The 27,274-nt window shown below is 43.2% G+C and overlaps 3 protein-coding genes across 3 annotated transcripts in view; 1 reads left to right on the top strand and 2 right to left on the bottom strand.

The window, feature by feature from the left end:
• Nucleotides 1–194: 194 nt before the first annotated feature.
• Nucleotides 195–12,260, bottom strand: smc1a (structural maintenance of chromosomes 1A). Its single transcript, XM_071903267.2, has 26 exons — nucleotides 11,882–12,260; nucleotides 11,122–11,310; nucleotides 10,448–10,560; nucleotides 9,750–9,953; nucleotides 9,224–9,462; nucleotides 8,780–9,038; nucleotides 8,077–8,217; nucleotides 7,900–7,982; nucleotides 7,654–7,753; nucleotides 7,315–7,422; nucleotides 6,948–7,133; nucleotides 6,412–6,591; nucleotides 5,855–6,001; nucleotides 5,320–5,457; nucleotides 5,109–5,225; nucleotides 4,910–5,016; nucleotides 4,642–4,783; nucleotides 3,994–4,139; nucleotides 3,691–3,844; nucleotides 3,451–3,558; nucleotides 2,700–2,856; nucleotides 2,337–2,491; nucleotides 1,976–2,127; nucleotides 1,751–1,820; nucleotides 1,545–1,655; nucleotides 195–1,226 (listed from the first exon to the last, which is right to left on the bottom strand). The coding sequence occupies exons 1-26, from the start codon at nucleotides 11,988–11,990 to the stop codon at nucleotides 1,146–1,148; spliced, it is 3,696 nt and encodes a 1,231-aa protein (XP_071759368.1). The 5' UTR covers nucleotides 11,991–12,260; the 3' UTR covers nucleotides 195–1,145.
• A 718-nt stretch (nucleotides 12,261–12,978) lies between these two features.
• Nucleotides 12,979–15,747, top strand: ribc1 (RIB43A domain with coiled-coils 1). Its single transcript, XM_071903285.2, has 7 exons — nucleotides 12,979–13,177; nucleotides 13,260–13,477; nucleotides 13,613–13,727; nucleotides 14,044–14,162; nucleotides 14,764–14,988; nucleotides 15,241–15,407; nucleotides 15,666–15,747. The coding sequence occupies exons 1-7, from the start codon at nucleotides 12,979–12,981 to the stop codon at nucleotides 15,745–15,747; spliced, it is 1,125 nt and encodes a 374-aa protein (XP_071759386.2).
• Nucleotides 15,748–17,644: 1,897 nt separating this feature from the next.
• l1cama (L1 cell adhesion molecule, paralog a) overlaps nucleotides 17,645–27,274 on the bottom strand; it is a 44,885-nt gene continuing 35,255 nt past the window's right edge. The window contains exons 16-27 of the mRNA XM_078288107.1: nucleotides 26,518–26,715; nucleotides 26,331–26,401; nucleotides 25,614–25,839; nucleotides 25,343–25,458; nucleotides 24,614–24,830; nucleotides 24,154–24,276; nucleotides 23,371–23,547; nucleotides 22,768–22,881; nucleotides 21,451–21,600; nucleotides 20,856–20,987; nucleotides 19,574–19,646; nucleotides 17,645–19,069 (exon numbers count right to left, since the gene is read on the bottom strand). Of these exons, the coding sequence (XP_078144233.1) occupies nucleotides 18,808–19,069; nucleotides 19,574–19,646; nucleotides 20,856–20,987; nucleotides 21,451–21,600; nucleotides 22,768–22,881; nucleotides 23,371–23,547; nucleotides 24,154–24,276; nucleotides 24,614–24,830; nucleotides 25,343–25,458; nucleotides 25,614–25,839; nucleotides 26,331–26,401; nucleotides 26,518–26,715 (1,859 nt within the window). The 3' untranslated portion in view covers nucleotides 17,645–18,807. The remainder of the gene's footprint in view (nucleotides 19,070–19,573; nucleotides 19,647–20,855; nucleotides 20,988–21,450; nucleotides 21,601–22,767; nucleotides 22,882–23,370; nucleotides 23,548–24,153; nucleotides 24,277–24,613; nucleotides 24,831–25,342; nucleotides 25,459–25,613; nucleotides 25,840–26,330; nucleotides 26,402–26,517; nucleotides 26,716–27,274) is intronic.

Genomic DNA, 27,274 nt, shown 5'->3' with positions numbered 1-27,274 from the left:
GCATACACTCCCCCTTATGGAATGGAAACTACTGCAGCAAAATGCATGTTAGATTGTAGGCCTAAATAAAAATAACAATAAAATTCCTTACAACCAGCCCACAAAAAGAGCGTCTGAAATTACACAATATAGTGAATGGGTTAAATGCATATTTTAAAAAGTAGTGAAAAGTGGGGGAAAGTGTCAAAATCCAATGAGCTAAAATAGTTCCAATTTATTTATTGAAGCAAAGCAATCAGTACAACAGAATAGACATGTAACACAGAACATTTTGACCCATATATTGAGAATGAAGTTTTCCACTTGCCTAGGGCTGATTCAGAATATTACTCAAGGAATATAAAGGGTGTGTTGTTACTCATATAGCTTCATTACCTCAATACATTTCCTTTCAAGTCATTTTCTATTGGCAGCTCTAACAAAGCTCCATGATCTCATTACAGCGCTGTCAGCTGCAGCTGACTTGGGGGTTTTAAGCGTTCAGAAACGGGAATGTATCCACCATACTGGTAATAAATTCTTCCTGATAAAGCTTTTAAAAAAGTAAAAAGTAGCGCATGTGAAAATGCAAGTACATCCTTTAGCACACACAACAGGACAGGCAAGGGCTTCAAAGCACTCGATTGAAAGGGGGACCATGATTAGTATAAAAGTTCTGAAAACAAAAAAAGCGTTCCATGTAATACATCAGCCTATCAGCAGGTTTTACCACATGAACAAAACCTGATACAAACTCTAGTCTTTTAAAAAGGTTTGATTCACAACCATTTTCACTTGATTATAATTTTCATTTGTTTGCTTGTGCAACTCTTACATAAGCAAAAGCCCTCAGTGTTTTTAGTTTACAGACAAATTTAGAAAGGGCTGGCTTGTATAAATGCACATATATTCGGGTTGTAGCTATAAAGAACAACTTTATGTTGTTGACTCCTCCACAACCCCCTTCTAAAAAATCCCTCACTAATTCACTACTCTAACATATCCAAAAAATACATAAACAAAAAAAAACAAAAAAAACAATAGCAAATAACATCTAGGACCTAATGGATACATAATCTGTGACTACAGAATACATTAGCAATCCAGAGAGAATAGAGAAACTGACAGTCCAATTTGCCAAAATGCCAGTGTTTGGAGTGCGTGTCCTATTCATTGGGATTTGGGTTGGCATCAGGATACTGAGAGAGGTCAAAGGTCAGGACTTTGCTGATAACACAATCTCCTTGCTGTGAATGGAAGAAAAGGAAAATCAGTTACAACTTCAATTACATCCAGTAATCAGCATTTGTGTAACTATAAGTCAGGATCCAAAATGGTTTACAATGCCCGTCTCTGTTGGGTCCCCACATGACAAGAGCACTAGTGTGTTTTAATGACCCGTGTCCGCAGGCTGAAACTAGTCAATATGGGTCCCAGGCTTAAAAGGATGAAGAACCTCTAGTTCTAAAAATGTTCAAACTATTGTCAAGACTTTGTGGCTGCATATTACTCGATATTCTTGTGTGTGCATTCTATTTTGTTATGGACAATATCGAGAAACAAACCTCTGGGTAAACGCCAATGAGCGAGTCTGCCTTGGTGTAAAACTCCTCCTTCAGAGAAATGACAATGGCCTGGAAGTTCTGCACCGACTGGTCTTTGATGTAATTGGCCACCTAAGGAGCACAGAGGGAAATAATGAGTCGTATTTTTAACTTTGATGAAAAACTACTGTGTCACTAAAGAAATCAATTGTACTTTCTTAACAGACCTTGCCAATGTTAGTGTTGTCCAGAGCAGCATCAATCTCATCCAGGACAAAGAAGGGGGCAGGTTTGTAGCTGCAAACAAACGGGAGAGATTTTGTTACAATACTCCAACACAGTGTAAACATCTTGATCAACTTTCTAGCAATTCAAATAAATAATACTTGAATGGAAAAGCTCTTTTAAAAAACATTTATTGAGACTCTCTTTCTACTCCTCCCCTCCTTTACCTGTGAATGGCGAAGAGCAGAGCCAGGGCGGCTACAGTCTTCTCTCCTCCAGACAGGTTGTCCATGGGCCTGAACCTTTTCCCTGGAGCCACACAGTTATAGTTGATGCCATCCAGGTACGGCTCTTCGGGGTTCTCTGGGCCCAAGAAAGCCTACAGGAGGACAGACACGCTGTAAATTATATTCCTTCAAAGACATTATAACACCTAAGATGATGTGAAGTGGTATTTATAACATCAGATTAAATGTACACGGTCAATGTACAAATACATGATCAATGGCGTATGTGTAACATGCCAATGCATATAACGCATGGATCAAAATTCATGGTCTTCATACCAATATTATTTGGAGTGCTTACCTGAGCACTGCTGTTGCGTGAAAGGGCCTTGTAGATCTCATCAATGTTGGTGGCCACAGACTCGAAGCAGGCATTAAAACGGTCAAACCTTTCCTTCTTGATCTGCTCGAAGGCCTGTTTGGCCTTCTTGGCTCTCTTACGGGCCGCTTCAAACTCTGAGACGCACAGACAGAGAACCACGAGGTCACACAGTGTGTACTTTATTAAGCACTCTAATGTGTTGTAATGAGGAAATAGGCATCAGTATTTTGGAGAAAGTCTAACCTGCATTACTTTCCCCTACATCTTTTTCTCTGTCTTATCCAACCCCCCACCCCCACCTCTCCTCTCCTCTCCTCTCTCCTCTTCACCCTGTCATCTCACCGTCGCTGGTCTCTTGGAACTTGTCCCTGACGCTCTCTAGTTTCTCCATGGCCTTCATGTTGGGCGCGCTGATCCTCTGTAGGATGCTCTGCTGCTCGTTCAGACGCTGCTGCAGCGTGTTCATCTCCGCCTTGATCTCCTCCTCCGACAGCGCGTCCTGTTGGGAGAGAAACAGAGTTGACTGAAAAGTGGAACCTAGAAGTTTTAGAAGTTTTCTAATGACAGAAGCTGACACAGCTATAAAGAGCCGTGCCAAGAACTCTGTTCTATATTGAGCAGTATCTATTTAATAAAAATAAGTAAAAGTGTAACTTAAACTATAATTTTTGCATCTTAGCTGCAGTTTTCCAAACTAGTTTCGATGACGTTCACATGCCCGGAGAACGTACTTCTGGGTTCTTCATCTATTAGTTTGCATAGACAGCTACGATACAGTGATGTATGGTGATATAGCGAAATCTTTTAATGACCATAAGACAACACATTCTGGCATTTTATAATAATTACACTGTTGTATAAGTAGTGCTTCTATGTATGTCTATAATATGTGATGAGCTATGTTTGCTAATGCTCATGTTAACTATCAAGCCAAGTATCCTATCATTACTGTATTCTGGCACAAATGTGCTGTGAGCCTGTACAGAAGCACTCCTTGTTTTCCAATAAATCCTGATTCTGGATAGCAGGGGAAGAGATGTCAAGTTGGAGTGTCTGTGTGTAAGGCAGTGGGGCTGATGTGTGGACTGGCTACCTTGAGGTCCTCAGACAGGTTGCTGTAGTCGATCTCTATGAGGGCCTCTTTAGCCAGGACAGTGCTGGAGGTCCTCTGGCTGCTGGACTCCTCTGCCTGGGAGCTTCCCTGGAATAACAAAGCCAAAAGGAGGAGGTAATTTTCTTCAATCCTGACAGTGTGTATGGAATAACAGTAAGTGTAAGAGTGTGTGTGTGTGTGTGTGTGTGTGTGTGTGTGTGTGTGTGTGTGTATGCGCACCTCTCCCTGGCTGATATCATCCATTGTTCCAGAGCGAAGAGGCAACCTGATGTCTTGCATCTTACAGGCCTGCAGCAGGTTGTGGCGGTCGCTGCGCTTCTGCTCCAGTTTGGTCTCAATGGCCGTCACCTCCTTCTGCAGCTGGGTCAGCTCCCTGGAACACACAGAAACACGTCAAAAAATGAAGACAAATTACTGAAAATAAATTGAATAACAATACATTTGTAGCAGAAAACTATTTGAATGTTATATTATATGACATGAGAAATATTAAGTTGCAAGTGTGTGTCTGTAGCCACTGACTTGTTGGCGCCACCCAGTTTTTTGCGGATCTCCTCCATCTCATGGTTCTTATCGTTGACCTCAGATTTCTTGGTGAGGTGCTGGTTCTTCAGGTCCTGCAGCTGGGCCATGGTCTCATCAATGATTTTCATGTGCCTGTGCTCCTCCTACAGGAAAAATGAAAGAGAGACAGACAGGGAGTAAAACAAATGAGATGTAAAGGGGGGATTTAACTTAGGGATGGACGATATGGTTGAAATCAATATCATGATAATCATAAGGATTTTTCTCGATATCAATATATATCACGATATGGTTCATGTATGCAAAATCACGTTAAATAATCAAATTAATGTTCATCTCATTGAACTGAATGGTAATGTTAGGTGTGATGTCAAACAAAACTGAAATTTTCAAATAATATTCCTACCATACCTCATTTTATCAGTTTTTAAGTAAAATTTGCTTGTCATCATCAATTTAGACAGCAGAAATGTGTGTCACGATATTAAAATATCTTCATATCATCACGATATGATTCCACTGAAAGACGATAAACGATAATATTGAATTATCGTCCAGCCCTAATTTAACTTGATGTCAAAACTAAGGTCAGAACTGATACATCAATTACAAGGCGAGTTCTCATCCTCCACCATGTGTCTTTACCTTCTTAAGTCGCTCTATCTCAGCCTCGTCCTTTTTGACAGTCTGTTCCCACATCATGACCTTCTCCTGGTCCTCCTTCAGCTGGTTCTTCTCATAGTCTAACTGGATACCAAGGCGGGTCTTCTGGGTCTCAAACTCCAGACTGATAGACAAAATGGTGCATGTCATGTTAGACCACACAGAAACCCTGAGACAAGTAACACACAATGTGGTGAGAATTGGTCCACATAGGTGGACTGGGTCATTCTGAATCGCTAACTAGACTCACCGTTTCTTTGCAATCTCGTTCTGCCTCTTCACCTTCTCCTCCTCAAACTCTCTGATGTTCCTCACTCCAATCTCCTTACAGAACTCCACAAACACCTCGTCCTCCACCTGGAAAACAAAAACATTCATACTGACATTAGAGAGACATCTGGTATTCATAGACAGGCTTCTTAATAGCCCTAACTCCGTGTCAGCCTCACCAGGTTCATGCGATCCCGCAGGTCAGTGATCTCCCTCTCGCGGGACTGGATGATCCTCTTGATGTCGTTGATGCGAGGGCCAAAGTTCGCCAGTTCACTCTCCAGCTTGGACTTCTCCTGCATGATACAAATCAAATACGGTTTAATTCAACAGTCACCATAGCAGTTACCCAAAAGAAGTGAAAAATACTGAGTTGTAGCCCAGCCGTACCTGCATGTTGAGGGAGAGGTGGCGTGTTTTGGTCTGCTCCAGGTCACTCTGCGAGTACTTCAGCCTCATCTGCAGCCCGTGGGCCTGGGACTGCACCTGACGCAGCTCCGCCTCCTTCCTCTTCGCCTTCATTTGCTCCTACAGAGAGAATTAAGTGTGAATGTTTGTGAATTTACCTCCATCCATCAAACTCTAAGGATCCCTGGCATTTGCCTTGAATTTATTAGTAATTGCCTGTAAATTAACACTGATTAATTTTTTTAAACATTTAGTTATCCAGGGAAAGTCAACCGAGCAATTTACACACACACACACAATCTTCTAATGTTGGCAACTAAACAGCTCAAGTCAAGGAGTTGTGCTCAAGGGCACATAATGGTATTTGTTGAGGGAGGAGGGAACCTCACACTTCCCCACCCACATTTTCTGAGCCGGTCTGGTGATTCTGAACTGTTGACAGTTCGGTCACAAGTCGGCTTCTCTAACCTCTAGGCTACTGCTGCCTCTATATCAGAGTCGACAAGCGACAAGTTACCTTGAGCTCCTCAGTGAGTTTCTCCTTCTTGTCCTTGAGCTTGTCCACTGCCTTCTCGTCCCAGCGCCTGGCCTTGGCCTTCAGGTCGCTGGCTCCCCCAGAGATTACTCCAGACTTCTGGAACAGGGTTCCATCCAGAGCCACAGTCTGGACACAGGGAGGGATAGAGAGAGTAGGTGGAGGGAAAGATAAAGTTAGCTTTCAGACCATCTTCCTGACACCAAAATGCTGACAATATATATGAAACCTAGTTGTTAGTTATTAGTATATAGTAGTTAGCTAAGAAATCGGTTCTTAGGGTCTAGTTAACAAGATTCTTTAGTCAATCACTTTTAATACTATTTTTATATCAAATGAATTTCTTCAAATTCCCTGAAAAATTATTAGAACATTTTTGCCATCAGAACAATATTTGCAAAGACACACTGGCCTTTGAGAAACACTTGGTCTATAACTGCTTTCTGAGGATTTACTTTACAGATTTGTCAAAGACAAAATGAATTCTACTTCATTTGCCTTGCCCAACTTAAGACAGGTTTATATGTGTTATCATGTACCTTGTGTCTGTAGGGCCCTCCAAAGGCGATCCTGCGGGCGTCTTCTACGTTCTCACAGACCAGGGCGTTTCCACAGGCGTACTGCAGGGCTTTCTTGATGTGGGGGGGCTCGTAGCGGATCACATCGATCACCAGCTTGGCTCCACGCAGTTCCCTCAGCTTCTCATCTGTGGGCTTCACCTGCGATAACACAAGAGAACGATAGGTTTATATCCATCCAACTGTCAAGCAAATTTAGAGCAAACTTTTGAAGCTGGGTTGTAGCTAGTAAATAGGCTTCCTGAACGTAAAACATAGCTACATCAAAAAATACACCCACAAGACAAACTGAGTCTTTACGCCATGTCATTATTTATTCGGCAAATGTGTTTCCATTGCTATTTAACAGATAATGTCTTTATTGACATCAAGCTTTTCTGAAAAGTTTACTGAAATTTGTTGTTTCCATTCAGCATTTCTGATTTGATACATCTTAATTATCACAAAACTACTTGGATGGAAACCCAGCTATTGTCTATGTTATTTCCTGTACGCACCTCCAGGTAGTCAAGAGGAAGGAAGGTCTCAGGCTCTCCTCTCTGCTCCTTGATGTACTGGATACAGTCTCTGCCAGTCTTCTCAGAGTCAACAATGATGGCGTCCATGTTCTTCCCCAACACCTTGGTCACAGCGATCTGATACTTCTTCTGAGTGGGCTGGCACAAGTCGATCAGACGACCATACTGGAGAGAGGGAGAGTGGTAAAAAAAAGAGTGGCATATTTTGAGTATACCAAGTTTATATCAAGTTCATGTTATGCCCAAACTAAACCATATTAACCAAAACACTGAGCAAAAAACTGTAGTCTTGCAAGCATAAAAATATTATATAATATTTCACTGAATACCGTCACAGTTGCCTTACCACAGAGCCAGGGTAGAGTCTCTTGATGCTCTCCATGATCTCAGCCTTGCGCTGCTGCCGGCTGTTCTCCTGCCTGTCGATCCTGGCGTCTCCCAGCTGCTCCATAACCTACAGCAAAAGCCAATAATAATGTGATTTGTTATTGATCCCCATGGGGATATTCTCTTTTTTTCTTGCTCTTTCCAGTTTGTAAGGATTCAGAGACTTGCTCAAGGAAAATCCAGCAGGGCAGATTTTTGCCAACATGGGGATTGAACTCGGACCTTCCGGTTAAAAGCAGAGATAACACCATTTGAATTCAACTGCCCTTCTTTATATCCCGGTGTGTGTATTGCGTACCTGGTTGAGCTCCATGTTGATCTCATCAATCCTCCTCTTGGCCATCTCCACCTCCTCAGTCAGCTCCTCCTCCATGCGCTTCTGCTCATCTAGAGACTGCCTGAGGAGCACAGGGACAGGAGGGTGTGAGTGAGGGAGTCAAGCACTGGAAAAGACTATTTGATCAATAAGCCAGTTCTGAACATAGCATTGATCAAACCAACATAATAATGGGAGAGTTAGTTCAGTGCATGAAGCGCTGCATACCTGCTGGTGGTGATGTAATCCTCCAGCTTCTCAATACGTTTCTGGTTTTCCTCAATTTCACGGATCTTCTGTTTGATCTTGGCCTAGAGAGAAAACAACAAAATATTTGGGTTTATGCATTCAAATCAACCAGTTTACATGGGCACAGGCAAGCATCATTATCCTCATCAAGTCTACCTCCGTCTCCACTTTCTTCCTCTCCTCCAGGTCGAGGCGGTCCTGGTCGGCCTTCTGGTCGCGGTTGAACTTCTCCAGCTCCTGGGCCAGGGTGGCCGCACGCTTACTGGCCTCCTCCTTCAGACGGTGGTACTGCTTGACCTGGAGAGAAGACACACAGGGAGACACAGAGGCTCAGGCAAAGCAAGCTATATTTAAACATCCATTTGATTTGATAAAACCATAACAGCATTTCCAGATGTTATTCACACCCAACAATTACCAAACCTGGGATTTGTACCTGCTAGCATTCCAATCATTCCATCATCTTGATGTCAAAATGCTAACATTAAATAGAAACCTCAGTCAATGAACTTGAATAGGCCATTACTGCTTATGCATAAAATATGGTTGGACTGACCATTAATCATAGTCAAGGTATTGCTTGACAGCATCTTAGTCAAAGACATTTTAATCCATTAGTCAATTTTAATGCAATCTTAATATTGTATGAATGATTCCCTGAAAAATGATAAGCACATCCTTCCATCAGAACAACATTCCCAAATATGTGCTGGTCAGGGGGAAGATCAATTTTACAGATTTGTCAACTAAATAAACTATTCAATCAGTGAATAAATTCCTATGGCTAATAGTTGAATCTCTTTAGTCAAGAACAGCCCTTGAATACGCACCCCCCTTCTCCAGAAGCTTTACACCATACCTGGTTCTCCTCCAGGGTGAGGTCCTGGCCCTGGCTCTGCGCCTCCTCCTCCATGCGCTCCTCAAACTCTTGCTTGGCCAACTCCACCGCTCTCATCTCCTTGTCCAGCTCATCCATGTCTCCTTTGCGTTTCTTGTACATCTTCTGGGCGTTCTGCAAGGACTTGCGCGCCGCCTCCAGTTTCTTGATCTTGTGCGAGGTGTTTTCTTTGGCCTTGATGTACTGGGGCCGCTTTTGGTTCAACTCAGAGTCCTTCTCTCTGTTAGGGGGGGAAGGAGGAGTTGATGAGCACGAGCGTATGGCAAAGTACCCATTTTTAAATGACAAAGCATCTAGGTGATCTGAAGTGTGTCTCAGACTTTCATTATATCTTGTGTGCTTCAATATATACAATCCCACACCACAGATGGACAACAGAACACCTTCTGCATCATCATCACTCACTTGATCTCCTTCTCCACGGTCTGCTGCTCCCTCATCAGCCTGCCCAGCTCCTTCTTCTTCTCTTTCAGCTCCTCCTCCACATGGTCCATCTTCTTACGGTCCTTCTCAATCTCCTTGTTACGGTGGCCCAGCTCTTTGTTGAGCTTCTCGATCTCTGTCTCGTTGTGGTATAGCTTGAACAGCTGCAACTGGACATGGGCCCTCACCACTTCGTCTTTCAGACGTTGGTAACGCTCAGCCTGGTGGAGGGAGGGGAGGAGAGAGAGACAGACGGAGAGAGGCAGAGAGAGGAGAAAGTCAATTAAATGTGTGCTTTCATGGCGACAATCAAATGGCAAAATCAAATCATGGTTGTGTGTTTTTACAACTAACCCACAAGTCAAATTTCTCTTACAGGACAATAAAGTGTGAACTGAAATCAAGGGCAAAAGCATTGAAATTATGTGAAGTATTTCATTTCCAGTCCAACCATGACACATGATGCATGGAGGTGAATGTAGCTCCAGAGTAAATACGGACAACATACCTCCTCTTTCTCTTGCTTGGCCTCCTTGCGCTCAGCAGCAATGTTTTTCTTGCGATGGTAGTTGAACTGGGTGTCCTCCTCCGCTTTCACCATCTCCTTCTTCCTCCGGTCGTACTCCTGGGCCAGCTCCCCAGAACGGGAGATCTCCTCAAACAGAGCTGTACGCTCCTTGGGGTTCTTCATGGCAATGGACTCCACAGCTCCCTAGGAGAACAAGCAGAGAACCACACTGGGGGTTACCAATAGCAAATACTGACAACATCTTACTAGACATTTATTTTGCATCACAAAATGGACACTTTCTGTCCTCAGTTCTGACTGGCTGAGTCATATGCGAAGCTGTGTCAGTGAAGGCACACCTGTGACTACAGATCTGTTTCGATTGCAAATAGTACTAGTACAGTACTAGAGCTATATTGCTCGCCAGAACAATAACTTTTAATAATTTAAATATCATTTATCATAAATAAAAGATTTGTTGTATTTGTGCATGCTTATTTTATTATAGTGCCGGCTAATAAGCTAATAAGCCATTTGAGGCCATGTCAAACAATGTAAAGCACAGCCTATTGATTAATTACATAAACCTGTGGCTCAGTACAAATGCATCAGGAAAGAGCGCTGATGAGTACATTTCTGTTAGAGCAGTTTTTCAGGGTTTTATTGTGTAGTGTACTAGGTTGTGCACAATGTCTGACCTGGAAGACCAGGAAGTTCCTAGCCTTGATCAGAATGCCCAGTTTCTCCAGCTCTTCACTGTATTCAGCCAGGGGCACCACCTTACTGTTGATGCGGTACTCAGAGGAGGAACCTGATGCACACGCCACATGCACATTAAGGGGAACAAAACATAACACATTAGAGAATCAAAGGTGCACACAAGTCAGCTGAAAATGAGCAGGGTTTGAAATTCAACTTTGGCAGGCACTTGTCCTTCAGACAAATGGAATAATGATTAGGCTATTTGTCCAAAATAAAACATGCCTCTACACATTATAATGTCTTATATGAATGGCTGATAATATACTCTTCAATGACAAAATATAAAGCATTGCAAGGCCTAACCCTAACCTAACCACAAATATTAGGCTAATATATGAAAATAATTTTGTCAGGTTTTTAAGGCAATGAAACACTGATTAAACATTATTCTCAAACTTTTTTCTGTTGCAGCAGTTTCCAGTAAATCTCTTCAAGTTGGGTTAACTAGATGGCCAGCAAAACCCATGCCCTCTCTTGTTTGGGCAAGAAATGCCAGCACTGAGATGTCAAACCAATATTTTTTTGCCACAGACAAGCAATAATGTTGCTGATTGCCTCCTGATGAGGCAATTGAACTACATCCATCATAAATGTGGATGGAGGTCCGTACCAATGATGACCCTAGTGAAGCTGCGCTCCTCTCCGTTGTCCTCCTGGTACACCATGCTGACAAAGGCTCTGTTGGCAGCTGGCTTGCCCACAGGCGCTCCATGGATCAGATCCTTCAGAGTTTTCACACGCAGGTTGCTGGTCTTCTCTGCCAACACGAAGCTGATGGCGTCCATAAGGTTGGACTTGCCTAAAACATCATACAAATGAGTAACCTTGATAATCACAAATCTAAATGAACTGACAATGTATGATCTACAAATCTATATCAAAACAAAGCACTGAAGTACACCACTAAAACCACCACACAGTCAACCAGATGGTCCATCTTATTAGGCTTTTAGCTTGTCAGATTTATAGTTAACGTTAATGTATAGATCTTATCCAACTTATGTTAAGAGAGCTTAGAAACCATCAGCTTGTCAAGCAAATAAACATTAATTTTCATGTTATTAGTTTACGGCGACAAAAACAAAACATTGTCACTTTAGCAGACACCCACAGACCATCTTGTAAAAATTCTTAATAAAAAATTATAACAAAAAAGCGACAATGAAATAATCAACAGTAGAGTGCAGGATTGTAGGTAGAGCTGGACAGTACAGTAAATCAAGATACGTGCAGACATCAACCATAATTATAATATCTGCTGTCAACAAGGTAGTAATGCACTTCATTTGCCGCTAACGTTAGCCAAAGCTAGCAAGCAGTTTTGCAGAAAAAGCATTAGCCGCTAGCTAATGTTGACTAGCATAACATACCAGATCCATTGGGTCCGATGATTGCAGTGAATTTATGAAAAGGTCCAATGATCTGTCTTCCTTTATAAGACTTGAAGTTTTCAATCTCTATCAGTTTTAAATACCCCATCTTCGTTCGATTTCTTCCGCTGCTGCGGGGAAAAATGCAGTGATATTAGCTAGCTAAATGTTAGCTAACGCTAACAGGCGATGTTTACCCAGCAAGCTATCTCAAAGGAGTAGCATGCACGCAAACGCATGAACCTCCCTGTTCAATCTATTGCTGCAGTATGCATAAGTCACATTATAAATGGCATCGTAAGTTGGCTAACTTTAAATTGCTTACTAATGTTAAACAAATATAACGATACGGTTGTGACAACAATGCGCCATTTTACAATCCAACAGGAAGACGCTGGAGCGCGCGAGACGCGTAATCGCGTAGTTTCTCGCGAGATCCAATGATTACTGCGTCGCTAGAGTTATGTTACTTCTGAACATGCTTGGCTTATTCCACCAGTAACGTCGTGCGTAAAATTATTCAAATTGCATAGCATACAGTGTATTGAATGCGAAAGCGACTTCATATTTAATATACATGCACCAATCGCTGTTGTTATCTGTCCCTGACCTGCACAGTGGCAAATTAAACTGTTGCCATGGTTACGCAGAGCTTTCAAACACAACAGGATTGTAGTTGTGAAGCAGCTACACGCACTGAGGTCTGACGTCCTGATAATAACTGGAATAATTTGCCCACACCTGTAAAGTCAGCGGTAAGTGTTCCTCCACACTACACAAAGGACGCACAGATCTCTGACCTCCGCCTGTGTTTAAAGGGAATGCCACTGAATTTTAGAACATGTGCTAACATCCAATCCATACACATTCACCCAAAGTCAATGGAGCCTCCAGGTTGATGGCATAGTGGTACAAATTAAATTTGTCTGGAAGTTAACAGCCCCATGGGCGTGGACAGTTCAGTCAACATGATCAATTCTTTCCAACAAGGATAACAGGCTGAAATCAATAGGCCCTGCATGCAGTGTGTGCCTTTCCATAGCCACTGTTCTTATGCTATATCCTCTCCTTCCACAGACTCATTAGAAACTGTGAAAATGTACAAAGTGGATTTGCCAGTAGACCGCTCCACAGATGTGGCTGTTGAGCGTCGAAGGACAGCAGAAGCTGCACGCAGGGCCCGGATATTCAACACCCGGAGCCGTGTGATGGGCCTGGACCTCAGTGCTCTGGATCAACAGGTCCTGGAGAAAACACACCAGCAAAACATGGAGAGACAACAAGACAAAGCTTTTGGTAAGCAAGGGGCTGGAATCGGGGTGAGAAATAAATACACTGAATGACAGCCACAACTCACAATTATTTCAATACAATGCAGATAAGCTGAGAAGGAGTCAAGATGAAGCACTGTTGCAACAAGAGAGAGATGAGAGGGAGAAGCGAGCAGCGCTGCACACTGATCTCACTCAGTACTGGGCCGTCCATCAGCGTGTGGAAGACTCCAGCGATGCTGATCTCAAATGTGACCTGAAGGGGGCATCCAGGCTCACCATCCCAGAGGCTGAGCTGGGTCCTGCCAGCATGCAAATCTTCCAGGTAGGCCCTGTGTGATGGATGGGTGCTAGGTGTACATCAAAGCACCAGCGGAACAGAATCCAGTGTGTTGTCAGTGAATGGTTGAATAAATATTCATGCTACCCCTCCAGTTCTGTTTCCTTGTTTTATTTACAGGGCGAGGGTGTAGGAGAGGAACAAAAGAGGAGAGCGCAAATGGAAAAGACAGAGAGAGATCTGCGAGCCCAGAAGGAAGCCAATGAGAAAAGATGCATGGAGGATAAGCACAAAGGTGAAAACAGACACACACTTACACACAAAACACACACACACACACATGCATCGTGATCACCGATGGGCTAATATACAGTATAGTACAACCTCTGTAAATCATGCACATGCTTCATGCCCTCATGCACAAACAATCACGCACTCCTACGCACAGCCCTTATTCCCAGGTGGCATTGATGGATGCTCATCTTAAAGCGCCGTTATGACTATGTTGTTGAAGGGCTTTGTATGGGTAATGGGTAATGTGGGTGTGTGGAGTGCACAGGAGGTGATTTCCAGTGTGTGTTTGTGTGTGTGTGTGTGTGTGTGTGTTACAGAGGTGTTCACAGGCAAAGAGCTGGTGCATCAGGACCTGAGGGCAGTTCAGCTGGATGCACTAGAGGACGAGTGTAAGAAAGCTGCCCGCATCGCACTCAGCAACTACAATCACGCTCTGGTACATGCATGTACACACACACACACACACACACACACACACACACCACCCGCCATGGATGCTCAAGGCAAAATCCAGTGAGGTGTTGAGCTGTGACAGGGTGTACTCAGGTGGGATTTTGGAATTAAAATAACTAATTGAAGACGTTAAATGATGCGTACACACTCGCTGGCGGAAGGCGGCCATCACATTAGTTAGGCGCTAAGCAACGTGGATGGTTAAACTGCTTTGATGTATGCGTGGGCCTAGCCTGTTTTTAAAAGCCCCCATTTAGTCTCTCCCCTCATTTGCCTGAATGCGCTCAGTTGAATGCTCCGGTGGGAGGCATCATTATAAATCCTTCAGGTCATGGTGTTTTTCATGACAATTATGTGGTTTTTCTAATAACCACTCACATGCATGATGCACAAGCAAACACAACTGATTGAGTGGATCCTTCAGGAGCACATTCAACATGTGGCTGACCCATCTAGACCCATAACTAACCACAGATTAGAGGTTGTGTTTCGTAAACCTCATCCTAATCCTAATCAACAAAGGGATGATCAATAAACTGGTCCTGGATCAGTGGTTAGGCCTAACCTCGTCCTACTCCCCACAGGCTGCAGAGCGGGCAGAGAAACTGAGAGAACAGCATATGAGAGAGGAAGGGGAGAGTCTTGCAGAGATGTGGCACATGGTGACATCGGACATGTTGACAGAGTGTCCAGAGGCGGCAGCGAGAGACCTGTCTGTCAGGGTGCTGACAGACAGGTGGAGGGGGATGAGCCCTGAGCAGCTGAGCGCCATCCGCAGGGAAAGAGACGAACAGCGCCTTGAGAGACAGGTACTGGAGTCACTCTGAAAGACAATACAACTCCCATAGACGCAGGCCGGCATGGTCAAGTCACTTCGGTCCTCCAGACTGACATCTTCCTCTGGTCCAGGCCACTTCTTAGTTCTACCTTTCTACCAAAGTCATTTAGAAGATCATCCTAGTAAAATCTGAAACCCAACACCCCATTGTTTGATGCTAAAGGCATCCCATTACTGTAATACTAGCCTTTCAGAACTAGACATTTTTTCTTGCCATTTTTAGAAACAGCGTGAGGCTGAGAAGATTCTGGATGCTGCCTGGGACTTCCAGTGCATGAAGCTGTCCAGAGAGGTGGAGGAGGAGGAGAAGAGAGCAGCAGAGCTGCAGAGAGAGAGGAGGATTCAGCTGGACCAGTACAACAAGCAGCTGGCCAGTGAGCAGCAGGCATAGTGAGCACTGCACACACACACACACACACACACATATTCTCATGCTACTATTCAAGTGCACATGCACTAAAAAGAAGCATGCTCAGGCTTTACAAACTATACAGAATATATAGAAAAGTAATGCAACATACAGTAGTCAGCATATAGTGTAGGATTTTTGGGAAGACGTATTCTAATGTAGAATCCAGATTCAGGTAACCATTTTCCTTTTGAGAAAGTTACTGACTGTGTATTTATTTATATCTCTGTCTGCCCCAGTCAGGAGTACCTGAACAAGCAGCTGTACACCAACAAACCCACTGTGGACTACTTTGGTCAGTTCAACACCAGCTCCCGCTGACCGCCTCAACACTTCACACTGCCTTGTGCTCACACATGACTCTGTGCTACCAAGTAAAGTCTATTGATTGTTATACTCAAATTCAATGTGACCAATTTGACCTTCTTCTACAGGGGTATTCAGTGTCTCCTGATTATTTTTAGGGGACACATATGCATTGATGTTTGTAAATGATATGGGCTGATACTAATGACAGAAAGGGACTCCTGTTTTGGTACAGATTGTTCCAGGTACTTTATTTTTTAATCATATATCCAGTTACAGTGGTTGATTCATAATGCAGATACAATAATATTGGCCCCATATGCAGTACAAGTCCACTCAGAAGCTGACCCACCCCCCCAACTCCTGTCTTTCTCACATGGCACAAATACACACCCCTCAGTCCCATTGTGCTAATGGTGCACACCACACAGCACACAGAGGCACATCTCCCCCCGGCAGTGACATACAGTATATACCCCCCTAGCCCTCCTTCCTCCCTTTCATCCCCTCCTCCCTCCCCCCTGTCCCACAACCTTCCCCTCCCACTCAGGCATTATTATTGAAAATCAGTCTGCTTTTGAGTACTGAAGAAGCTGTTGCCGTTCTTCTCTAAATGCACCAATCCACTTTTTTTTTAAATAGGTTTTTATCTTTTAACTATAAAAAGGGAAAATACAATAGTGGAAAAGCAAAGGCCAGCGTCCCCAGCTTTCCCCTTGACACATGAAAAGCAAAGAGCGAGCGGCAGTAGAGTGAGTATCTGCGTGTGTACACTCATTCCTCATTCAAAGCTAACATTTGCCCAAACACTGACAAACACAGATGTTTAGCAGCAGATAGTCGAGATAGAATATTGGCATATTTTGTGTCATTTATCGTTTCCTGTATGAAAATAGATTTTCTAAAAGTTTTATTTGTCCTGAGTGTGTCTGTACAACCAACAACAGGGAGCTTACACACACCTCCTTCAGTGCCACTAGCCCCAGACTTCCCGTACTCTTTACCTCTGGGATAGTCAATAGGTGGTGTTTGGCCAGCAGCAAGCTATTGTTTGAGTACGGAGTGCAGAGACAGCAACATTGCATATAGGAACTCCCTGTGGTATGCACAAACTGGCTCACTGCATCCCCGCCTCTCATAACTGCATCAGACAAAGACTCCACAGATACTCACTGCACTGCAATGCATTACTAGATGGTGATGGACAGGAACGCAATCTTAGCTTCCGCTGCAATGTAACTACTGCTATCACTAAATGACAATAGGAATTAATGTACATTTTTTTCATTCTCAAATTTTTTGAAGAGTGTTTGCAAACATCTACGGAACAATGGGGATTTTTTTTTTTTTTTCATTTTTCTTTTTTTTTTCCCAACTATGAACTATCTTTGCTAAAACAGCCAAATCTCACTGCAATAATTTGTCAAATAAGGAAAGTGTGAATTCATAGCATCAGTACAAAGAAGAAAAATAACTACTTGCAACATTTTAAAATGAACTTAAACAGTTTTAAACCTGCACATTTTTCACATTTTTTATCAAACATGGTTGGGTTCATCAAAACAATCTTTGAGGGTTGTATTTACATTCAGTGACAAAAAGCTCTCCTTTCAGGTCTTGTCATATCCATACCAAAACCTGTGTGTTCTCATCTCCGCAATACCTTGCAGGTCTATGAATTGTTTTCTTTTAATAATTCCGAAAGAGTTTTTGGCATGTAAATACTATCTCTACCCAGCCCTAGAAAGAATACATTCTCTGTGTTTGATGTAAATACCAACTGCTTGTCTTTATTATACATCAACTGGCAATCATTAAGCCTGTCTGCATCATCAGCTTGCATTGATGAGGGCCTGAAAATAAAACTGAGAGTGTGCGCCCACAAGACTCCACTCCCTAATCTGTAAATATACATAAATACTGCTCCTTACACAATTTGTGTTGTGTGAGATGGACAGGTATGGAAAGATTGTTCATTAGAGACAACATTGTTTTTAATACACTGTAGAAAGAGACAAAGACAGATACAGAAAGCTACACATAGGTCTCTACACAAAAAATTACAATATCATACCAATAATGACATTACACTTCTGGTGGAAAGGCGAGAGAGTAATGACATCAGTCTGGTGCTCTATGCAGACCCAGCAGGCACAGGAACTTATAAGGAGCATGTACATATCTATAATACTGTATTATGGCTAAATAGATAGATGTAGATGCAGCTATATACACCACACGCTACTCAGCATTTTCACAGCAAGTTCCTCTTATGCATCCAATGTTATTTATAATAAGAAACTTGGCTTCAGTTAGTTTTAGTGAGATCATCTAGATCCATGAAATATGTCAATAAACAGAAGTCATGAACTACTGAATTATATATAAATGATGTAGAAAACAATATAAAAAGGTGAAAATACAAATAAAAATGGCAGATAATCAAAAACGTTTGTAAAAAAATAAAAATGTCACTGGCAATTACAGTCTGAGACATCAAATGGCTTTAGACATAGAAAATATGTGAAATAATATAAAACGTGATAATAAATATCTAAGATTTAAGACTTTCCACAGCAGCATGCGCTGTCTGTTTCCCCACACTAGGCTCTACTATCGCCCCCCTCTTTTGACGCACTACTCTGCATCTCTATAGGACTGCACCTAAGATCCCTCTGTTATGTCTACCGCTATGACATTCTGCCTTTATTTTTCTATAGAGCTGTTTTCGGAGAGAGAGAAAAAAAGAGAAACAAGGGAGAGAAATGAATGTCAGTCACTCACGTATGCTGTAAACTACATAGAGTAGGGGGGTCAAAGGACATCATTAGGTCGGAGAGTGGCTCTATCGTCACGTCAGTCAGACTTGTATCACATCATCCACTACTTTCAACACTCCTTTGGTCAAAATAGTCCAGTCGATCAGATGGCGGCCAGGGGCATCTGAATAGTCAATGTATTGATTGTGTGTTAGTAGTCAAACTACGGATCGCCAAGTCAGTAGGGAACAGGAGCGTATGGGCACATATGTGTTGACATGTTTTGGTCTGATGGTCCCCGGCGGGCGTGTGGGGGTTAATCGAGGATGGCGACTGAGTTGGGCAGGCCGTTGTTGGCTGAGGAGACGGTGGTGGGGTTGAGGGGGGAGCTGTCTGGGAGGCCCTGCAGTGGCTCCGGACCCTCGCTGGGCCGGCTGTACTGGCTGACCAGGGACTCGTCCAGGTTGAGCTCGGTGGTTATAGCACTGCTGATGTTGTAGTCCAGGTTGTCCTCACTGCACAGCTTGCTCTCGTCGCACAGGGACGGCTGGCTGGCTGTGCGCTTCTCCTCATTGTCACTACAGCACAAAGGGAGATGGAGAGAATGAGAAAGAGCAATGGATAGAATGCAGGAAGTCAAAAGTGAGGCGTAGTATCACTAGGAACCTAATAAGTTAAGTATCATGTAATTAAACCCTGATTCAGTGAGCCTTTTCTTGAACAACTGCATTGCATGCCATCTTGCAAACTGCAAATGAATAAAAACTGACAAAAATTACACTAGAATTATACCAAATCTGACTCAGGTGAGTGAGTAGATAAGTAAGGCAATTAGCAGGGGATGGAAAATGAGAGGGTTAGAGTTAGCGAACACATCACAGCATACCTTTCTAGAGATCTGCAAAGCAGGGGCAAGCATTGGGGAAAAGAGGGACAGTGACATGAACGCAAAGGGTTAGGAAAAACAAACAATGGAATCAGGGAATCAGGGCTGTGTTAGAGGTTAGAATTTAAATGATCAATAGAAATATAATGCAACACACTCAGTAAGTGATATGCATCTAAATGACTGGATGACAAACCTGTATTCTCCGAAAGTCTCATCCTTCATAGGACGCGCTTCTGAGTCCATCGGACCCTCCTCTTTATCTTTCACTGCGAGGGAGAGAGATTATTGGATTTCATTATCAGTCCATTAATCGGTAAGATCTCCACTGCTTTGCTCCCTAAGCCACTGTCTCAGAAGTTGATAATGACATTCTGTCAGACAGCGAGATAGCAGCAGTGACAGTGTTATTATATACAAAATACATGTTCGAGTATATGGGGAGAACAGATATGGATTATCTGTAGACACAAAGAATGTGCTTCTTTATGTGGCTAGTAGTTTGAGTTTTGACTTTATTTCTAGTCTAACTCATGGTATAATGACTGGTTAAAAATAGCACTATTAAAATTTCAAACAATTTCAATTATTCATTATTAAAAAGTCTGATGCCAGTGGGTATGGTGGCATTTCTTAATCAATTAGCCCTTCCTTTTAGTGCAGACAATTAATTCTACTTTCCAAGGGGCCGGCCACTTGTTTCTCCCTTGTTTAGAGAGGATGATTAGGTTTGGTGCATTTCTCTGACCGGTCAAACGGTGGCCTGCAGGTCAGAGAGCTGCAGTGAGGAACCCTTGTGGTTTGTGATTAGTTTCACTGCCCTGTTTTTGAACCCTTCTCATTGGTTGCTTCCTGCTTCTTCATGCAGGCCACCAGTATCCATCCCATATTCCACACATGATATGATATACACATCGACCAACTTTTCAGTACAGAGCCGCTCCTTGCTATCAAAGTAAGGAATTACAGGCTTAGAGGTCATTTTTCACCACGTGACCACCTGTCCACCCAGAGTTAGAGGGGGGTGTTTGGGAAAAGTTTCTAACATGGCCGATTCTTATTTTATTGTCTTCTTTCCATTAAGACGCATCTTGTCTGCTGTGGTCCATTCCTCTAGTTGTCTGGCTTCCGTTTCCACTGAGATGTAATTGTCAGAAAGCTTTATGGCTCTGGACAGTCCAGTGTTATCAGCAAAGCTTGTGTTGAGTGAGTCCTGGAGGAGAACTGCCTGAACTGATATACAGAGCAGGAACAAAGACCAGCACCACCCTGGACCATCTGTCTAATGCTGCATGATTCTCAAACGATGTCAGGCTCAGGAAGCGGAACGACTACAGTGTTATTAGTACATTTTCTTCAAAAGAGGTTGTTCAAGGCCTCAACCACTTTGTTGTTATCAACACTGAACAGCTGAGTTAACCCAACAGATTTGACAGCCCAAGCTCTCTATTGATGTATTTTCGGTGGGTGAGACTTACCTGAATACTTTCCCCCTTTGCTCCTCTTGATAAAGCAGAGGATGAGCAATATCAGCAGCAGCAGCACGATGGCACTCACAAGCCCGATGAACCAGCCCTGTGTGGCAAAACTTGGCTCCACCTCCGTCACTCCTTCAGAGAGAGAGTGAAGGAGAGGGAGGTGGAAGGGAGAGAGAGAACATTTTTGGGAAGGGGGAAACAGGAAGGGAGACGGGATGAAAGCGCAGGAAGCGAGGAAGGGATGAGAAAGGGGATGAAAGGAGGAAAAAACAAGATTAAAGGGAGAGCAGGATCTAGAGTGAAAGAGACAGAGAGCTCACGGGGCTCCGTCAGCCAGCGCTCTGACAGACACAGTGACATTTCACTGGGGAACTGAAGAATACGGCACAATGCCCCAAACAAACACTACTAATGGATCATTTCATATGGCTCTCCAAGCTCTCTTTTCACTTTGAAAGCACTTCACAGGCAGCGCAGGGAGCTGCAAGACACTCAGTAGGATCAGGCTTCATGTTTAGATGTGTGAAGCCCAGAGGAGAAGGGGAGAGGAGATGAAAGAAAAAGGGTTGAATGAAGGCAGAAGGTTTGGTAGTACCTGTCCCCTCGGTCTCGATGTCGGCCTCCCAGAAGGTGGTGTTGCTGTAGGTGAAGCGTAGGCGGTAATGAGAGCCTGGAGTCAGGCCCTGGAGCTGGAAGAACGTCTGAGAGGAGTTCACCTTCTCCGACTTCTTCCATTTGCCGCCGCCTGCAGAAGCACAACATGAACCTAGATTTCCTCTCTGTTGTTCAGTTCCATGAAACTATTCCCACGAGGCGCTAATGTTTTCAAAAGGGTGAATGAAATGAGGCTTTCCATACGCATGTATTTTTAGGGTTCCACTGCGAATGTAATTGCTGGAATTCCTATTATTATTATTATTTATTTTTTCCTGGATTTTGCTCCATTTTGGCATATAGATAGTCCCGGTCAATCGCTACTGGGATACAAAAAATGTCACCGATTGGCCCATAGGTACAGTGGCCCTGAAGTGCAAAACACAATAACATTTCACAAAACAACTTAACAAAACCAAAAACACATTTCACAAAACAACTTAACAAAACCGAAAACACAACAACATTAACAAACATTGCAAATATGACAATTATGGCAGGTCTGATTATCCAGGCCCTATCATGTTCAAGTGTGATAGTTATGGTGACGATGTGAAACTTGAGACAAATGTAAGCAGATTATCAAACCCTGCTGTGTAATGTTGAAAGATGTCATAAAAGAAAAGGACAGATGTTCTGTGGAACATGATGTAATTCCAGCTTCTCCAGGTCCCAATCGCTGTGTACAAGCATCAACTCATCCAGGACATGCACAACGATCTGGAGAACATGCTGGTCACCAGTGTGTTGTATGACAAATTGTACACTACTGGTAAGATTTCAGACACAAAATATGGACATACTTTGGTCAGTGGATTGCCACAAACTCATGCTGTAAGTGATGCCACATTTGAGGTCCATAATGGAAACTCTTTCATAGGCATGATTGGGAACAATGCTCAATTTATGGGAGAACCTGTGCAATCATGAAGAATAGAAATGGATTTGCGCTTTTTGACTCCCATATGCTATATACTGCATGTTACACCGCTGAGCCCAGCTTCAGTGAGCACGCATGCTAGGAGCTGTATGTTGGAGAGGTGCCGATGACTCGTGGTGTGTGACGCTGGTGTTTTCCTTTTTTTTCTAAGAATAAATCCCACGGATGCTCCAAGTCCAGTGTGTGTCTCACTGACAAACTACACAACGCAGAATACTAGAGAGCAGAAATCCATCTGCTACACATGCAGATCAACTTCCTTGTCATGCAGTGGAACCCGTTCCATTGCTGCATGCAGCTAAATGTCGCTATCAGTACCATTCTTGTTGAGGAAGTGGATCTGGAAGCCCACGTTCCTGTGTCTCTCCTTGGCCACCCAGCTGAGGTTGACTGACTTCTCTCCCACAGACAGGCTGATGTTGGCAGGAGGGGCTGAAATGAGTTCAGATTTCATTTCTGATCTGGTATTGGCATCAAAGATCATACATTTGCGTTGGACAATGGGACAATATATCGAAATTCAGTATATCGCAATGCAAAAAAATGACAAAAGGCCTACATATCGTAATTGTGATATTAGCTCTATTTTATTTTTCTGTAGTAATCACAAATGAGACGGCTTGCCCAATTTCACAAGCTCTCCATCCAAATTATATTATTTGCACTTTGTAATGACATTTTTAAATTGTTGTTTACATTCTAGCAAGCCAATGCCATTGCTAGAAAGATTTGTAGCTGAGAAATGTGCTCAGAAATGTAATTCTGCACATAACTTTTATTTATTACATCGTATTGTGGTCGTATCAGATCGTGAACCCCATATCGTGCATCGAATCGTATCGTGAGGTAAGCGTATCGTCCCGTCCCTAATTTGTGTACATTATGATGCTAATGCACATGGCGATCAGCTTGCGGTTGTACCTCCATCCAGGGTGGTGGCACCCTCCCTGGTGATGGGCTCTCCGTCCCCAGCAGCAGTTCGCCCCCTCAGGTAGAAGCGGTAGCGGCTGTGGCGGTCCAGGCCCTTCAGGGTGAGGTGGCTGACTGTGGGGTCGTCTATGGTCTCCACCTGCATGGGGCTGTCGTCGCTCTCCACAACTGAACGCCACACGACCGAAGAACACAGCGTTCAATCAGTGCTGGATCTCTGACACATCGTTCTGGGTGACTGACTGATGAGCCTCATTAGCAGGCTCTTGTTTTGACAGTTTTTCAGTGCTATTGATTTTGCTGGGGATGTATTGTGTCAGTATCATCTATTAAATCTCTTCTTAAAACATACTTTTATCGTAAGGCCTTTTATAACCTTATTCATTTCTCAACCCTGTTGCCTTGCCTGTTATTTTATTCCATTTGTTGTTACACCTATAGCTGGATCTGTTTACCATATATATATATATTTCTATTACTTTTACCTCACTGATCTATTGTTCTGTCCTTTGTTCGTCTATCTCTCTTGATTGTGAAACACTTTGTGATTGTATCTTGTTTGTGAAGCACTTTGTAACTTTGTTTTGAAAAGTGCTATATAAATAAAGATTGTTATTATATTATCATTATTATTGTCTTGTGTCATCTACACTGCTAACATTTTTTTCTGGTCTCTTTTATGAGGTATAGATGCAAACAGAGATACTTAGCAAACAGAGTGCGGGCCTATGTTAAGTAGGTAATTCTTATGGATAATGATCAAATGATGCTCACTCTGTTGGTACTGCAGTAGATACCCCATGAGGATTCCATTGGGCTGGGCAGGAGGCGTCCAGTGGAGCGTCATCTCCGTCTCTCCTGGGCTCTCCAGCAGCAGAGACATGGGAGGACCAGGAGCTAGCAGCAACACACACAGGCGTGATTCAGTTGCACTTGGCTTAACATCCACTGTCATGTCACTCTGATCTACTGTCACCTTTTTTTTCTGCACCTTGTCTGTACAATAATGTTTATCCCTGCATCACTTTCTCTCTCTTCACTGCTCCCCCTCCCTCACTTCCTCTGGTGCCACCCTCCATCTGTCCCTCTCTTCCTCTCACCTCACTCCCTCTTTGTCGCTCCCTGGCTCTCACTGAGCCTCTCCTCCCCCTTTATCTATCACCTCCCTCCCGTTCAGCCTTGTCGCCCTTCCTACTCCCGCCTCCTCTCTCATCTTTTTTCCTCTCTTTCTCACCTCCCTCGTCAGTCTTGAAGGACAGCGCCTCAGACTGGGGTCCCTCTCCCTTGTTGTTGAATACAGTGACCGCCAGGGAGTAGTGGGAGAACGGTCTGAGGCCGTTGATCACCCTCTTCTCCTCGTTGGCCTCAGTCTCCACCACCACAGTGGTGGCTGGCTCCCTGGCCCTCCGGCCTCGATGGTGGCCCCGGGAGCCCGACCTGGTCAAGTGGATCTGGAGACGGAAAATTAGCCAGAGAAGTGATGAAAGACGAAATCATGGAGCTAGCCTCTGAATTTAAATTATATTTCCTTTTTGAAGGTAAGAAAAAGAACCATATCTGTTTCCAAGGTTAATGTCAGGCATGTATTCTAACATTTCACACATTTCTAATACTTAATTTAATAGATATCGTGTTTATATTGAGTGGCATATTCAAACCTGAAAAGACATTTTGCTATGGCAGCATTGAAATTAAACCACCATTGAAATTGGGGTTTCTTAGAGTTGTTTGAAAAGGATAATGTGAAATCAAGATGTTAAACAGAACATACATCATAGGTAAGAAATAAGCAGAACGAATGTCATACTTTTTGAATGTGAGATCATATAATTAAACAGACTTCTATAGCTTTTGCCATACGAAACTCTGACTGCCTCTGCTATAAACTGAGGATATGAATTGTTTATGAGGACAGGGGCTGAATATGTTAGGCCGAACAACAGAGGAGATACAGAATCGGTACCTTGTATCCCAGCAGGTGTCCTCTGACTGTCTCTCTGTCTACCGCTGCCCATGTCACCCTGATGGCTGTGCTGTTCAGCAGCACCACACCCACATCCATAGGAGCCTCCAGCGGAACTGAGAGAGTGATAGAGAGAGAGTGATGGGTGAGGAAGAATACAGGGAGAAAGATCAGAATCATTCTCAGCAAAAGTAGAGCTTATTAACGAAAAACTTGCTTGCTGTTAGGTAATTCCAAATAGACAGAAACATATTCTAGCTGCAGATGTTACCATCTTCTCCTGAGTATCCAATGACAGGGTCTGGCTCAGGTCCCTCCCCTTTCTCATTGACAGCCTGGACTTTGATTTCGAAGGCGGAGAAGCTGCCAATGTCAGTGACAATGAAGGGTGTTGTTGTGGTGTAGTTGGTGTGCCAGGTGGGCCCGCTGCCCACCGCTCGCCTCCACAGCACCCGGTACTGGAAATCAGGTCCGTTGAAGCTACGCTTGTCCATTTCCTGGAGTGACAGAGTGACAGCAGCCAATAAGGCACAAGCCCCTTTCTATAGAACACATCAGCTGCTGCTTCAGATAATTATAAGTTCAGGTACACTTCAAAAACATCCATCTTAACAAGTCATTTAGTCTCATATTCAACCTTCAAATCGCATTTTTCTTAAAACCAGAGAAAAATTCTGCCCATGGGGTGAGATAACTCCACTTCCACTCCACAGTCTCAGGAATTTTCTAGAAATGAGTGTCAGTATCTTGAAACAAGTCAGAATAAGGCAGATCACTGCACTACTATCAAGAAAACGACACTTGATTCTACAAAATTCTTGAAACAAGTTTATTTGCATTGGAAACAAGTGAAATGATCTAACCCCATTGGCAGATTTTTTTCACTTGATTTGAGAAAATTGCTTCTTTTTTTTTAGGACTCAATAATAGATTAAATGACTTGCTAAGATGAAGATTTTTTGAAGTGTAATAGGTAGGTATACATTACCTCCCAGGTGATGACCAGAGTGTCTGGGTCTATGGACTCACTCCTGACATCTTCAGGGTTATTGTCTGGAGCTGTGGAAAAAAAAAGATATCAACAGGCATCAGCTGAGAACCAAGTTCAGTGAAAACAGTACACTGAAAAAAACAAATCAATATTCACACGCATAACAACGGGCCGTGGCTCTAACCTTCGGCAGGTGTGTTGTGGAGTTCAGAGGGCTTGCTGGGGTCACTCTTGCCTACGTCATTGATAGCAATGACCCGGAAACGGTAGGACATGTAGGGCTGCAGAGGGAGGCTAGCACTCTCCTTGTTTCCTCCTACTCTCTTCAGCTCTTCCCAACCCCTCTCCTTTGAACCTTGGTCCTCAAACTCAACCACATATTCTGAAGAGAGAGAGAGACGGGGAGTGAATGAGAGAGAGAGAGAGAGAGAGAGAGAGAGAGGAAGTAAATATCGGTGGAGCGATAGAGACATAAATAAACACTTAGCGGAGATGAAGTCATATTGAGACACTTTCAGCTGTACAAAAGTCTGCTGCCGCGGAACAAATAATACTGTCAATGTAATGAAAATAGAGCAGCCTTTCATTTTGCCAGAGGGAGATAAATGATATGGGTTTGCTGCTCTGAGTATTGGAGTCAGACAAGATGAAAAGCTTTGTGTTTGCATATCTTCACTTAGGAGCACTACTGAGAAAATCATCACCACTGCTAGAGAAACTGAAATTCCATTTCCCTCGAAAACACAAATAAATATAGTGTAAAACTTTGCAGTGAGTGCTTGTATTGCAATAACGTATCCACATAAGATTAAGTTTAATCATTCCAATATGTACTAGAACCAAAACGGGGAAAAATGGGACAGAGGACAAATCCAAACTAACATGTTTTTATGACTGTGTGAGTGTTGCTGTATGTGCATGTGTGTATGTGCGCGTGTGTG

This window comes from Centroberyx gerrardi, chromosome 14, assembly GCF_048128805.1.
Source record: "Centroberyx gerrardi isolate f3 chromosome 14, fCenGer3.hap1.cur.20231027, whole genome shotgun sequence".
NCBI classification, from domain to species: Eukaryota; Metazoa; Chordata; class Actinopteri; order Beryciformes; family Berycidae; genus Centroberyx; species Centroberyx gerrardi.
The sequence above is the reverse complement of the archived record's forward strand: the minus strand, read 5'-3'. Positions and strand labels throughout refer to the sequence as shown.